Source organism: Neopsephotus bourkii, unplaced genomic scaffold, assembly GCF_033783945.1.
Source record: "Neopsephotus bourkii isolate Nb327-2 ecotype Australia unplaced genomic scaffold, CSIRO-AGI_Nbou_v1 NB_53, whole genome shotgun sequence".
Taxonomy (NCBI): Eukaryota; Metazoa; Chordata; class Aves; order Psittaciformes; family Psittacidae; genus Neopsephotus; species Neopsephotus bourkii.
The window spans coordinates 4,244,447-4,260,425 of record NW_026900570.1 but is presented as its reverse complement, the minus strand read 5'-3'; the positions used below and the strand labels follow the sequence as shown (position 1 = coordinate 4,260,425).

General features: G+C 40.5%; 1 protein-coding gene across 2 annotated transcripts in view; it reads left to right on the top strand.

The window, feature by feature from the left end:
• Positions 1-15,770, top strand: part of PTPRN2 (protein tyrosine phosphatase receptor type N2) — a 652,626-nt gene extending 636,856 nt beyond the window's left edge. For both annotated transcript variants that reach the window (XM_061349404.1, XM_061349393.1), the window contains 2 exons: positions 8,474-8,547; positions 14,359-15,770. In XM_061349404.1, coding sequence (XP_061205388.1) covers positions 8,474-8,547; positions 14,359-14,430 — 146 coding nt within the window. In that variant the 3' untranslated portion in view covers positions 14,431-15,770. The remainder of the gene's footprint in view (positions 1-8,473; positions 8,548-14,358) is intronic.
• Positions 15,771-15,979: the final 209 nt, after the last annotated feature.

Here is a 15,979-nt window from a genome sequence, read left to right as displayed (position 1 = left end):
AAAAAAGAAACAATTCCTATATGGTATAGAATGTGATGTTGCATATTCTCATGCACAGTGGAAGTGAGGAGGGATTGGTCCTCAAATTAGCATCCATTTGCATTCAGTTACAGTGAGTGGTTTCTGCATGTTTTTTCTGCAATGACAAAGGATATTAGCTTAAAGGCTGGCATGTCAGTAGTGAATCTCTATCCCTGCAGGACTGTTAAAATCAGTGTAAGCTTAGAAGCATTGTTTTCCTGAAGCAGTTTTTGAAATGTTAGGCTGTTCCTAGGTGTTTCACCTTCAGTATCACCTTTCTTTGGATTGTGTACTGACAAAGGCATATCACTTACATTTATAGCATGCAGTTTTCAAGTGTTAATATAAAACGTGTAAACAGTAACATTATATAATATATACTCTCTGTATGTATGACTGCCACAATAATTTTCATTATTTCACTTTTATTTCTTCTCCATTTATATGCTTGTTTTTCCCATTGTGTTCTTTTCATTGTGGTTCTTTTGGTTTCTGATAAAGGCAGCAAAATTTTAATTTGGGTCATTGTTAGATGTATAGAGACATGTATTTTGTCTGAAATTACAGGCAGTTCACTAATTCAGGTATATGTTGGTTCGATCACAAAATATATGGACATACACAGATTTTGTTCATCTCAGAGACAGAGTAAGTTTTTAATGAAAATGCCAGCCTGAATACATTTATCTTTTTTGTTATCTTTAAAAGTGTGCCCCTCACTAGGCTTTGCTGATGCTTTTTTTCCTCTTTCCATGAAATGCATCAAATGATCCACCTGGCCAATATCAGAACTCCAGCAGCTACAGCAGCAGACATCTGGATAACTATAAATGAAAATTGCTTTTATTCTTGTAGTTTCTAGCCGTTGTTCAGATCCCTTTTTAACTCTTAATATTTACAAGTGTTTGTATTTAGTGGGCACTCAGACAATGCAAGTTGAAGGAAGAAAATACTCTTGTTTCTTCACAGCAGAGCACTATACAAACAGCAGTTACTCTTACAATGTGTTTTTCACTTCTGTGGCTTTCCCTACACTATACTGCAACTGATTTATCTTTTCATTATGGTTCCATTTTGCTTTTTCTTTTGTCATGGCCTTCAGAATTGCCAAACTGGGGAGGTGAGGGAAGCGGGGAAAGCAACAGACACAAAACACAGATCTCAAACACCATTATATTTGGTGGATTCTAGCATTTGTGAGCCCTAAATACAGAGTAGAAACTCAGTTCTTTTCAAGCCAGGTTCGCTCCATCTAACTGTAGCCATATAAAACATGTAACATTAAGCATCTCACCTAACCTAGTTGTCTAGGTCTCCTCAGTCATCAGTGGAGAATGATACGCACCTCTGGAGGATAATTCTCAGGCAAATGAATTGCCCATCAGAGCTTCTCCTCTCTCTCTTAGCTGTTGAGAGAGGAGATGACTAACTGCAATTCGAACTTCAAGGATGGCTGGAGTAGATGAGATGAGGCTGGGCCTTTGAGACTAAGCTGGTTAGTAAATATTACGGGTATGCCATTAAAACTAATGGTCAGTGAAGAAGTAGTGTTACACCCCCCCTAGTTATGACCCTTACTTCTTTAATCAGATTGAGTTTGCCCCTCATATGGTGTGATTAAATGTTTTGCTGCAACATTAAGTACTCAATGGGGCAGTCACTTGCTGGAGCAGCTACAGAAGCCATCCTTTAGAAGCTGTCAGTGGGAAGCTGGAGGCATCTAGGGCTTTAGGAGCATTGCAAATCTGTAGCATATCTGTGCTACATCCGGCTAGCTTGGGTACTGGAAGCAGCATAGCCATGGCAGTGTAATAGTCCATGAGTACTGATTTGCCTCCAGATGCCCCAGAGGTAAATCAGGGCCACTTCTCTTTCTATATGCTACTACAGCCACCAGTACAGATTGGGCCTCTTTCACGTGTTGGGCTCCTGGCAGGCCTGGATTTAGTCACTGTCTGTCCTTTAGGATGTTTCTTTCCTTCGATTTCCACAGTTCACCACCTTTTTGCTAAGGCAAAGCTCAATGCAGAAAAGGGGCAGAAAATGCTGCACTGTAAACCCAAGAAAGCCTATTTGTCAGAGTACTGACACTGAGAGGGAAGAGAGGCAGCATAAAGTTGTTGTGCATGAGTTTGCTTTGACCATGAAGCATCATTTTTAGGCATGAGTCATGCAGTCATCACCCAAACATGAAAAACACTTGTATTCTTCCTAAACACAGACACGCTGTGATGAGACAACTCACCGTCCTTGCTGACACTTGATTTTTGCCTTAATTTTCTTTCTCATGTGTGTTTTTGTTATTTCATAGTATTACAAGTGATTCCTTCATGGCGGTCCCAGCTGCCTGTGAATACTGTGTCGCACTTCACTCTGAGGCTAAAAGGCTACCAATCAGCAGCATCTTCCAAGTATTAATTAGATTTTTTTCAGCTTCTAGTATCATCAGCAGAAAGAACTTTATTAGGGACTCTTCCATCGAGATTATAACAAGACGGGTTTCAATTTGACCTAACAAGTCCCTTTGCCCTTCAAGGCCTAATTCAAAATCTATACAATATACTAAATATAAAAAAAATACATTAAGCAGGTAATATCTGACTAGAATGGTTTTGAATACTTCCTGTTGCTAAAAGAAAGGCACTTCACAGGTCATTTCTGTATTTCCCTTAGTGCTCCATTTTCTTCTGTTGGGACAAATGTTTATTGCCACACAGATCATCATCATCTCAAGGAGAAATGGTAACAGTGCTAATAATCCCCCATTTACAACAGCTCATCAAGACTGCTACATCATATATTCAGCTTTGTGACCACTTTATGATCAAGGGGGACAGAAAGAGGGCTGAAAAAGGTGCAAAGGGTATTGGAAAAAAAAAATGATCTATCTAGGTCCTCACCTCTCTAGTGTCCAAGTACCTTGTAACCATTAATGGATTTGCTTTCAGAACAACTTACTAGGTGGGAAAAAAATGGTTCATTTTATAAATGATGGTGTGAAACACACGGTGAATTTAATGATTTAACCAGCATGTTGCAGGAAGTCAGAGTCTCTGCCTGGAAGAAAATTCAAATTTATCTAAACATAGCCATCCTTTAGGACTCACATTAACAAAATTATAGCAGTTGTGCAGAGTTATATCTTTTTGAGAATATATGCCGGTAGATCTGAAAGTTGTTCCCAGCTAGAAAAATCTTTTTTAATTTAATATTCATGAGTGATGTGTATTTGTGAAACATTCACAAAGAAAACTCTTCAGTTTGGGTTATTTAAAAAGAAACCCCCCACAAATAACAGCTTTGATGAAGTATTTAAAGATCATTTTATTTTTATAAATACACAGAAAATTCAGAGCCTCTAGAATCTAAAATATTCCTTTTAATACAGTGCTTTAATATAAAATTCTGTCAGTCTCACAGAATCTACTGCTGCAGTTTCATTAGTAATGTATAAAATAGGACTTTTGATTTTGCTTTCAATGCAAGTATGTTCAAGCCTATCGCATAAAACTAAAATCTCAAAGCTTACCCTAATTAAGCCCAAAATTTCATACACGTATGTAACAAATGCTGATTGTTCTTATAACTGAAAAAGAAAATAAAACCAGCACGTTTTCAGGTGCACAAGTTCCATAGCTTGATTAACCTGAAAACCACTTTTAATACCTTCATTTTTCCTTCACAGCTGATATATTAAAAGGTATTACCCCTCTTGACAAACTTTGTCTGTCCTGCTCCTGTACCATCACAGTGACATCAGTGCTGATACCATGTGGAAGGGATTATCCTCCACAAAGAGTTTCTCGTGTTTCATGCTTAGCAAAATAGGTCCCCTGCCATGTTTAAGGGAATGAGAAGAGAAGGAAGATTTCACTATTAAGTCATAAAACTAAGATTACATAATTTATGATGATTTAAAATATTGCACTCTGCTGTTCACCTCAAGGAGCCTATTGCAGCAGCATTTGCCTAGTCCTTTATTTATTGCAGGAGGAAAAGGCAATTCACATTTTACCCATGGTTTTATGACATGCTGGATACTCAGCTTATGCACCTATCTAAGGGCAAACCCTTTAACCCCTTGAGATCTGCTAATCAGGAACACCAGCTGTTAAATGCCAGTGTGCATCTTTCATTGGTGCCTGAGGGGAGAGAAAGGGTTGCAGAGGATATGACCCTAAACTTCAGAAGCTGCTTCTCTCCTTGCGGGCAAAATATCATTCAGCCTGCATCTTCTCTTGTTTTCTTTTAGTTTATCCAGCTAGTGTTGCTGATGTGGGTTGTTGTGCACTCACTGTGAATGCTTGAAGCCTTTAGGAAGATAATAGTTAATTACTGAAGCTAAAGTCTGCCTTGCATTGGTGTGGAAGTGCTTTTGGAAGTATTTCCACAGCTAGCTCTCTGAGCTGTTAAGGGCAGGAGGAAGGCTGAGTAGTATCTGGCTCATACTGAGTTACTGCAAATGCATGTTCTGCTTAAAAGAAAAAAATGACATACATTACACAGCCATTTTTCATAATACTGCTGGTACAACATTAGCTCAGTGTCACACTAAGTTACATTTGTACATTCATTTAAAACAAGCAATGAAATCCATTGTGAAAAAGGAACCTGTCACAAGCACAAACCAAATGTATTCCTTGCAGAGTAAAATACAGTCAAAAGGTGAAAAGGCAGTGTTGTATTCTTTAAATGTTTCCTCTTTTACCGTTTCCTTTATTTTCTGAAACAACAGTAGTACTCTTAAGCAGACAGATACATATTGATGGGGAGAAAAGATAAAAAATATTGCCTTTTGACATATTTTGTGATCTCTTTTCCAGTTTTCGGTGCTCTCTAGCCTAGTATTTTTAACCCCTCCTCTAGATTGTTTTACAACAATAAATTAACATCTCCATATGTTGCTGGACTTCATAGTTTAGCAGCCTGAGCAAAGCACTTCCAATAATGGAATATCCTTGGAATCAGTGGATCGAGTTCTTCCATATTTTAAACCACTGCATCAAACTTAGCTTGTATGTGGGATTTCCAGATAAGCAGTGTTTAAAATACCTTAACAGTGTATGGATATTTTTCAGCCATCTCAGTAAAAGTGTGATTTGGCCCTAATATCCTTAGTTGCAATATAGAATCATAGAATAGTTAGGGTTGGAAACGACCTCAAGATCATCTACTTCTAACCACCCTGCCATGGGCAGGGATTCATTGCATTATACCATGTTGCACAAGGCTCTATCCGACCTGGCCTTGAACACCGCCAGGGATGGAGCATTCACAACTTTCCTGGGCAACCTATTCCAGTGCCTTACCACCCCAACAGGAAAGAATTTCCTCCTTATATCTAACCTGAACTTCCCCTGTTTAAGTTTTAACCTGTTAACCCTTGTCCTGTCACTACAGTCCCTAATGAAGAGTCCCACTCTGACATCCTTGTAGGCCCCCTTCAGATACTGGAAGGCTGCTATGAGGTCTCCACGCAGCCTTCTCTTCTCCAGGATGAACAGCCCCAACTTTCTCAGCCTATCTTCATATGGGAGGTGCTCCAGTTCCCTGAACATCCTCATGGCCATCCTCTAGACTTGTTCCAACAGATCCATGTCCTTTTTATTTTGAGGACACCAGAACTGCACACAATACTCCAGGTGAGGTCTCACAAGAGCAGAGGAGAGGGGCAGGATCACCTCCTTCGACCTGCTGGTCACACTCCTTTTGATGCAGCCCAGGATACGGTTGGCTTTCTTGTGCTGCAAGTACACACTGAAGTCGGCTCGTGTTAAGTTTCTCATTGAGCAACACCCCCAAGTCCTTCTCCGCAGGGCTGCTCTGAATCTTTTCTCTGCCCAACCTGTAGCTGTGCCTGGGATTGCTCTGACCCAGGTGTAGAACCTTGCACTTGTCATGGTTAAACTTCATGAGGTTGGCATCAGCCCACCTCACAAGCGTGTCAAGGTCCCTCTGGATGGCATTCCTTCCCTCCAGCGTATCAACCGAACCACACAGCTTGGTGTCATCGGCAAACTTGCTGAGGGCGCACTCAATCCCACTGTCCATGTCAGCAACAATGATGTTGAATAAGACTGGTCCCAGCACCTGAGGGACACCACTCGTTACTGGTCTTCAGCTGGACATTGAGCCATTGACCACAACTCTTTGCATGTTGCCATCCAGGCAGTTCTTTATCCACCGAGTGGTCCATCTATCAAGTTTATATCTCTCCAATTTAGAGACAAGGATGTGCAGGACAGTGTGGAACACTTTGCACAAGTCCAGGTAGATGACGTCAACTGCTTTGCCTCTATCCATCAGTTCTGTAGCCCCATCATAGAAGGCCACCAAATTGGTCAGGCAGGATTTCCCCTTAGTGAAGCCATGCTGGCTGTCACCAAGCATCTTGTTGATTTTCATGTGCCTTAGCATGCCTTCCACGAGAATCTGCTCCAAGACTTTGCCAGGCACAGAGGTGAGACTGACTGGTCTGTAATTCCCTGGGTCATCCATTCTCCCCTTCTTGAAAATGGGGGTTATATTTCCCTTTTTCCAGTCGTCGGGAACTTCACCTGACTGCCATGATTTTTCAAATATGATGGAGACTGGCTCAGCAACTTAATTTGCCAGCTCCTTCAGGACCGCGGATGGATTTCATCAGGTCCCATGGACTTGTGTACGTTCAGGTTCCTAAGACGATCTCAGACCTCGTATCCCTCTCTCCTAATGTCATGTAGCATATGCTGTATTTTTTGTCACCTGAAATGGCACAAAAAACATAAATATAAGTGTTTCTGGTTACTGTAGAATGTTGTGCATACTGTTGTACTCGCAGATTAAAGAGAAAGATTCAGTCTAGCAAAGATGTTTAATTTCTGTCAGATTTCAACAAAAATAATTCAAAGGAGAGCTTAAAACTCACACTGCAGTTAAACACTGAACTCCTCTCACCTGTGAAGGCAGGTTGAGTTCAGACTTCACTCTGTGCCTTGAAAATCTCTTCTTTTGTCCGCCTCTGTCACCAGAGAACTGTCTGCACACTATCATACACATCAGTGGAAGGCAGCTGAATTTACATAATATAACAGTAATCTAGCATAAGTTTGAGTAGAAAAAAAAAAAAACCCTCATCACAAAATGAGGTTTAAGAGTGAACTAGCAATAAATATTTAAACTCGTTTGTTTTAAGCACAGTAAGGGAATAGATGCAGAACATGTAGTGGTGGATGCTGAGGAGGAAGAAAGGTTTGTTTATGTAGAGAGAAAACAAGTAATGCTGGCTTTATCCTATGCCGCTGATTTCATCCTTTTTCCTGTGAGTTTTTTTGTTCCAAGTCTTTTTTCTTCCAAAACAGCTGACCGTCTTTGCAGCACTTAGTTTTGTTCATCAGCATCTCTAGGTACTTAGGTAGTTCCCATCACCATATTATCAGGGGTATTTAAAATGGAAACAGGGCTAGTAATCCAATCTCTGCATCTGTTCACCTTGCTTCGAAGCCTCTGGCCTCTCAATAAGACAGTTATTAGGGCAAAATCATATTTTGCTTTCCTTTTCCTTTTAATTACCTATGGCTGAGGACACATCACAGGTGCTTGTGGGTGATGTGGGCTCATCACAGCTCATGGGCTGGGCGACACTAATCAGTAAAAACTGATGTTTAAGGGACTTATATTGGCAAAAGTATTCAAAACAAGCTTCCCGTTAAGCATACTGTCCCACTACGACTATTCTTACATTCCAGTGCAAGCATATGCTTTGGTGTTTTGCTAAATCAGGATTTTGTAATCAGGTGTTGTTCATATTATTAGACATGTCATTCTGCTAATGATGATAAAAAAATAAGCACCAGTTCGCAAGTAAATGCCTGCAATTTGCATCACAGAAATGGAGGAATTAACTCTTTCAAAGGTAAGCTCAGAAGCCCAGCTAGCCATTAAAGTTATTAGATCTTGTCATGAGTCTTTTCCCTTTTTGTCCTGAGGCTAGAGTATTTTCAACTAAAGAATGTCCCTCACTGGAGCAGGGACATATGTGTTTGCAGGCATTGGGAAGTCTATGTGGCACTAAAGCCTGTCAGCTCCACTCAGAGGATCTCCAGGTCCATCCTTGCAGCACGCCTCGGAGGCCAGCTCAGGACTGTGGTCAACCTCATCCATGGATGTTGGTGTCTTAAATTTTTCTCATATCTTAATTTCTGAAAGAGTGGATTCCTCTTATATTGAGCCAGGATGCAGAACATGTTTTTTTCTGGCTTTTCATGAATTAATGTTAATAAAAGCTGCCCCAACTTCTAATTTTTCTATATGAACACAAGAATTGCAGCTGCCTGCCAAGTCTGCTGAGAGATGGATGTAATAATTTTCAATTGGACTGTTAGCCCAAAGGGAACCCGGTAGCAAGAGATTGACAGACACAGCATGGATTATCTTGTGCTCTGAACTCAGCCCAATTTGTGGTTTGTTGCAGGTGCTAAAGAGATTGATATTGCTGCTACCCTGGAGCACTTGAGGGACCAGAGACCAGGCATGGTCCAGACAAAGGTACTGTCAATAAATCCACTGGGATTTTAAATACATTAAAGGTCTTTCACAGTAGTTGTTTTCATGACAGAAGAGAGAGGGTATGACCTAATTTAACGCAGGTCATTTGCTGATTACTCTGTTTGGCTCCCTACCAACCGAGGTTTATTTATGCTGAAGATTTATCTAGGCTACTTTCTTTGGTGTTTACTGCTCTTTCTTGTAGCATCTCCAACATCTATCTTGATTACCATATATGAAGGGCAGTCAAGACAAGCTATAGCCTACTAAAGAAAATGTGCATTTGAAAGAATGTTCTTGCTTTCATCCTGAAATATGGACTGTTTTCTTAGAGTATCTGTGCTTAACTGTGCATGTAATATTTTTAGTAAAGCTTCAACTTACTGAAGAGAATGTAACTGATGCTTTTTTTTCTAGAGGAAAAAAAATGTTTTGAATTGAAGGAAATACAGTTTTGTAGGAAATTGACTCATTTTTAGAATCTTTGTACAGAAGAGCTTGTATCATGCCTATAGCCATATCCTTTATGGATGTAGCATGGTAACTTTATTTGTACCCTTTGGTTAAGTGAACATCTCACTCTATAATTCCTGTCAGTTATAATAGTTTTGACATTTTTCCACAATGTAAAACTTTTAAAGATAGCTGATGGTGTGATTGCGGCCCCTTAAATTAGAAATGAACCTTTCTGTTATCAACAATTACAGTGATGCATGGAATGAGCTGTGATTCTATGAATGATATTTTGGGGTATTTGCTGCAAGTTAAAAGTTGCAAATATGACAATCAAGAAACTTGTTCATGTCATGGAGGCAAAATAATTTTTATATGACATTGTAAAATATCAAATGAGAGTTACAGCCCCAAACTGAGTAACAAGACAGGCAGCACTCTGCCATGGCCAGGCTGGAACTGATAGGAAGGTCTGCAGCATGCAGGGAATTGAAATTGCTGAGGGACAACAGTGAAATAAATGTGTGTTGCAGGAATCATTGGTTCATAACTGTTCTTAAATCCCTGCCTAATCATTTTAGCTTCCCTGTAATATTAGGAAATGTGGTTCTGGAGAACAGTTGGCGGGATGTTAATTATTATTTACCAATTAAGTAAGTGCATGAAAAATAAAGATGAGCCAGTCAAAGCTAACTAATCCTTATCTGCAAGTAAGACATAAAATTGCACAAATCTTTCTTCTTCGATTATTCAGGCTGGAAAAAAAACTCAAATAGCACACAGTATCCAATGTCACATATGTTTACTCTGAGGGAAGATGCAAGTCTTAAACTACTGTGTAAGTGTATCCAAAATATATATCTGATGTGTAGAAATATAGAGCTCAAATTTCAGTTTCCTTCTCAAAGCAGAGAAATTACAGCTTGTTGCCTTCAACAAAAGAAAAAACAAAGTTCCATAACCAAAGAATGAGGTTATGCGAACAACTTCTCATACTTAGATCAGAAATAGTTACCCGTGTCCCATGAAAATTTCACTGAAGATGTGGTTTTGTCCTCCAAACATTTATCTGAAAAAACTCCAGAAAAGAAATGTATCCTGTGTTCTCACCCAGGATGAAAAATTTTCTAAGGATATTGCTTATCTCCCCTCTTGCTCCTTCTTCCATCATTGTCATTTTCTCAAAAACACCCAAATCACTTATTCAAGCTAATGTCTTGCAAATTATAAATATCTGGTTACATGCTAGCAATGCACAATCCCCAGAGAATTTTTCTGATGGATTTAAACAAACCCCTGTGCTTTCCCAGCTGAATACAAATGAGGAATATTAGACTCTTGGAGTAATTTAAAACGATGGATTAAAAGTCAGGTTAGAAATGCCAATTACAGAATATCCCTAGGCAAAATAAACATCAACTTACTTCACCAATGTTATTGTGTTTCCAGCAGGCAGCGCTCCACATTTTCAATGAGCATGTGAAAGATTTGTTTGCAACATTTTGTCTTCTGGAAAGGATCTTTAATTCAAAAGCACTGTATATAATAAATGGTAATTAAATTATCATAACGGCATTCTGCATCTCTGAGAAGCATAATAGAGGGTTTGTGGATTTGTTATATTTTTTTGCAGGGGAATCATAAAATAGAATTGATATGCCACATGTGAGAGGAAAAAGTAATGAAGGAAGAGGTGTATTCTCTGTGATAGCAAGAATGTATATTTCCTTTTTTCCTCTCCCCTATATCTTTCCTCTGGCATATCTGTAATATTTAGCTAAGGTTCTTTATTGTATCATATATGCTATATCTACTCAGTTTGTTTTCTTGGGAATTTTTATTTGTAGACGTAATGAAATAACCTATTATTTTTTACTAAATATATCTTTGTCATCTCTGCATTATAGGTGATGCCTATAGGCAATGCATATATAGAACTGATGCCACACAATATGCCTGTCTGACTCTGTTTTCTAGGCAAAACTAGATGTTAAAATTCATCTCCAGTAAATCTTGTCTACACAAATAGCATATGTGAATAATAGCACAGCTCTACAAAACAGCAAACTGAGCTTCTTTAAAAGTTGCTGAAATTAATTTGCTCTCTCTGGTTGCTGCATGAGAAGGTGCAAAAGGTGTGTAAAGGCTTTCCTTTGGAGGCTGGTGATTTACATCAAGGGAAGCTGCACTATCTGCGTGTCACCTGTGCATATTATGCAAAAGGAAGGAGGGTGAAGAGCTCAGCTGCACCATTCCAGAAAGACTACACTGTAATGTCTCACAGTCAGTTTTGAGCTCTGGTTGTAAAGGTTATGCTTTATAAGTTGTTTTGCCTAATTTAAGCTTAGACCTGATGATAGCTGCTGGTCTCTACTGAACTTGTCTCCAATATCCATACTGAGCTTTAGGTTTCATGTTGTTCAGTCTGCAGTCCTCATATGAGACAGACACTTTTTCTTCAGGTGATGCAATGATGCCCTGTGCTCACATGAGGGGTAACCCTTCTGTGAGGGGTAGAGCTACTTGCAGATCAGATGGTCTCCTGCCTGACAGATCTTCGCAATAAGGTGAACACATCTCGGAACAAGGTTAAAGGGCAGATTTGCCCAGTGGATAACCTTATAGTAACATGTTATTTTCAGCAGTGTGACTAACATTAAAGCACTGCAGTCCCTGATCTTACAAGCTTTTCCTGACCGTAGAATACTCAGATGAAGAGCATATTAGGTAGCCTCATTACCATGGGCAGCTTCTTTTCTTCTGAACTGACGCCCACATCTTGGAAGAGGCATCTGCACAACTCTGAAACTTGGCTGCATCACCGTGTCAACTCCACCACACTCAGATCAGCCTCTTCTGTTCTTGTGCTCCCCATGCTCCAAGGACTGGCAGTGACAAGGACCAGCTGTCCCACTCACATCTGAGCTCCAGCATCCCAGGGGCAGCTGCTTTACCCCACTCCTGGCCAGCACCAGCACAAGCATCTCCCACCCTGCCCAAGCTGCTCCACAGGTCTCCCATCTCACAGGGCTGCACCAATGGGCCCCAGCCACTGCCAGTTCTTCCTGACAAAGCTCTTTCTTCCAGCAGCAAGTACTTCTCATGCACCAGCTTAAATTTCCTGAAGCTTTATGAGCTGGTACAAGCGCCCAGTTTGGTTATGGTGTGGCATGTCCAGATGAATGCCCTCTGCCTTTGCTGCCCTCCAGCTCCTCTCACATACTCAGCACACTCTGTTAAAATACAACTAATGCTCCTGGGTGCCCACCAGCTTCTCCAGTCTTTTCTGTAATTGCAGAGGCCTTGGGGAGTGTGGAGAGCCATAGGCAGGCATATACACCGTTTTCTGTGCCTAATGAGGATGAGTCCTACTCTTAAGGGTGAATTGACATCTGATGGAAAACTGTTGGCTGCAGTCCAGCAAACGTACAAGGATGCCACTTTGACAGCACCAAGCAGACAGCAAGATTCTTGAATGTCAGTGTCTCTGAGAAATTATTCTGAGCTTTGTTCTTTTTCTGCTCAGGAACTGTGCCCGTCATTGCTTCTCTCCACATGGGAGACGACTGCAGCAGGGTAAGAGAAGGCAGAGAAGTCTGGCACTGAATTTTAAGAAATAAAAGTCAGCTGCCTTTCTAAATTAGGAGCTACACATCTGTAGTTTGTTCTTTCATCCTTCCTGCAGATTTCTACAGTGCAGTGAAACACTCTGGAAAACGAATGCTATTAGTCCAGTAATTGTCTTTGGGGGCTGCTTGTGTTCTGCAGACATCCACCACTGTTGTGTACGTATCTGGAGCCATCGTGCACAGATATCTCCAGCCTCTGGCAGCGCAAACTGAAGGGCTAGAGGTACCCACCAGACCTCCAGTTTTATAATTGAGACCAAGATAATACCCCAGCAGTGATGTCTGGATGCTTTCCAGCATGCATCTCAGACCTCCATTCTCAAAGTCGGTTCTTCAGCTGCTCTTCACCCTGGCTGGCTTAAACCACTGGATTACTTCTAGAAAATCCAGAAACTTCTCCACAGTCCTTGTCAGGTGTCCTTGATTTGCTTGTATTCTGAGTAAACTGCCCACATTTCTTCCTTCATCTGAAAAGTTGCAAATCATCCTGTCAGATACTTCAGTAAGCTAAATTTGGAAGAAAACTACTTCCATGGAAAATGTAACTTCTGCTAACCTTGAGGAAGTAAAATTCCTCTGTCCTTCTGTAAGACTACACAGTTCAGGAATGTGTTAGTATTGCACTTAGAAGAGGTGGCCATTCATGGCTGTCCTTCATGGCTCTGCCAACCCAGTGCAGAATCATAGAATCATAGAATAGTTAGGGTTGGAAAGGACCTTAAGATCATCAAGTTCCAACCCCCCTGCCGTGGGCAGGGACACCTCGCTCTAAACCATATTACCCAAGGCCTCGTCCAACCTGGCCTTGAACACTGCCAGAGATGGAGCATTCACAACCTCCTTGGGCAACCTATTCCAGTGCCTCACCACCCTAACAGGAAAGAATTTCCTCCTTATATCCAATCTAAACTTCCCCTGTTTAAGTTTTAACCCATTACCCCTTGTCCTATCACTACAGTCCCTAATGAAGAGTCCATCCCCAGCATCCCTATATGCCCCCTTCAGATACTGGAAGGCTGCTATGAGGTCTCCACGCAGCCTTCTCTTCTCAAGGCTGAACAGTCCTGTTAGTAACAGCAGCCTGTTAGTAATTTTGGGTTTGTGCTTACAGTAAATTAATAGCAGAGAAAAGCCTTCTCAAGTATTATTTTTTTTTTAATAGGAGTGGTCTTAACATCCTTAGTTAATTTGTGGGTGCAGAAAAGCCATTAAAATGGGAGGCTGAAAAAGAACAATAACAGGTAAACAGAAAAGCAGGTATTGTTCTATATAATAGATATAAGGTGAGAAGATATTTATTCTAACTGATTTCAACTGGAAACAGTCCTGAGAGAAGCCAAAAGCTCTGCTTTGCAGCATCTCACCTATTTCATATCTCAATTATGGTAACGAGTTTCCATCTCTGTGTCAGAAGGAAATGGCTAGTGATCAACTACTCCCAAGCCCTTCTGACCACACAATTGCAATACATTATCGTGTCCCAATAGCTGTTTCTGTTACCAACATTTTTCTCCATTAAAATGACTCCAGCTTCAAGATGCTGTTAAACATGTTATATGGCATAAATAATCCCAGAACATTTTGTTCCTTTCCAGTGCAGTGTGCAGTTCATCCTGCATATTCATATTTTTAACAATGTCTTGAGGATGCTCAGCTGCAGAATGGTGCGCCAGGCTTTTGGAAAGTGTTTTGCTTTATTATTCAAAGTATACATTTGTTCTCTCCGCAGGAGCAGTTTGAATTTGCTTTGACAGCGGTTGCAGAGGAAGTGAATGCAATACTCAAGGCACTTCCCCAGTGAACAGCTCTGTCTCACGAAGGTTCCCGCAGGATCTGTCCCTCATTCTCTTCATCCTCAGTCCCTGTGAATGTTCTTGGAAACCGTGACCTGAGCTTAACTGTGTATCTTCTGTTGTAACCACATAGTGATAGGGTCCTTACAAACCCCTTTAGCTGATAAAAGTTCAACAGTTAAAATGTGTATTCTGGTTTTGGGGGTTTTAAACAAGTTTTTAAAAGTACATTGAAGCCTCGGATTAAGTGACAGAACAATCCATCTGATTCCTTTCATATACTCAAAGCCCTCAATGTCACACTTTGAAAGCACACATTCATGTTCTTAATGGCAAATATACAGTATTGTGGGTAATTAGTGCAGTCAATATAGTCTCAGAAAACAGTGTTCTGTTATATTTTGTAACTTCTCAAAGGCTGAATAAGAGGAGGGAGGGGAGCCTGAAGAGAGTCACGGTTGTTCCTGTACAATGCCAAGCTAGAGCATGAAACAGTGCTGAGGGTGTGAATAAACAGAGGTCCAGGCTCTGGCAAAGAGAGCTTGCACCTTCACATGGTGCGTTTTGGCAAGCAAATGTTTCTTAACTGTTGTTTACTTTTCAGCTTTGTGCCACGAATGGAAGAAAATCTGAACTGTAAGTAAATAGGTTGCACAGTTGTTGCAACTGGGGAGAGCAAGTTGGTCACCCGAATGGGAAACCAGGTAATAATGAGCACAACTCTAGCCATATACCTACCACTGACAGCACAGAAAAACAGAGTGTAGACTCACCTCAGGTGATGGGGAAAGGCCCTGTCAGCAGTCAGGTAAATGTCTGGAGCTGTTAAGAAAACAGATGGCTGATTTTATGGGATTAGTGAGGAAGAAAATGGGTCTCCTCTTTATATTTTTGCATATTCCTCTGTAAAACTGTGCTGTGCCATCCTTTTCAGCCAGGAAAATATGTTTCTCTAAAACCCTGGCTGAAGGAGAAATCTTCAATCTGCGTTTTATGATTCTCATTGAGTTTGTCTGATCCAGACATTCGTTGCACCTTTCTGCAGAGGCTCTGCTCAGTCCTTTTTCTCAATTATACCTGTTTTAATTAACCATTAAGTGATAAAGAAGCACACAGGTGGAATTTCAGACATTCTTGTGTTCTCAAAATCCTAATGCCTACTGTTGCAGAGTAATGCTAAAATATGCCTGTAAATGGTTTGGTTATGCAATCTTGCTTATGTGAATTCACAGGTTTAGTTTTGGTACTCTTCTGAAGTAATTTACATTATTGATAGAAAGTACTCTGATATGTTTAAGTGAAGAGCCTGAGAGTAAAATTAGCAGAGGTACTTAAGCGATCTAGGCTCTTAATTTCATTTTGAAAGTGAATACTTGGATGCTTTTTCATGTTATCCTACATCTCTGTGATTTAAGAATCTGGGCTGGTTTTTCTCTAAAATCTTAAGAGTGTTGTGTGCTTGAAACCATATTAGGCTAATCGTTTGACTTTAGCACTGAAAATGTGTCATGGAATTTGATTTGGGAAGGGGGAGCTTTTATAAACTTCTGATCAGTG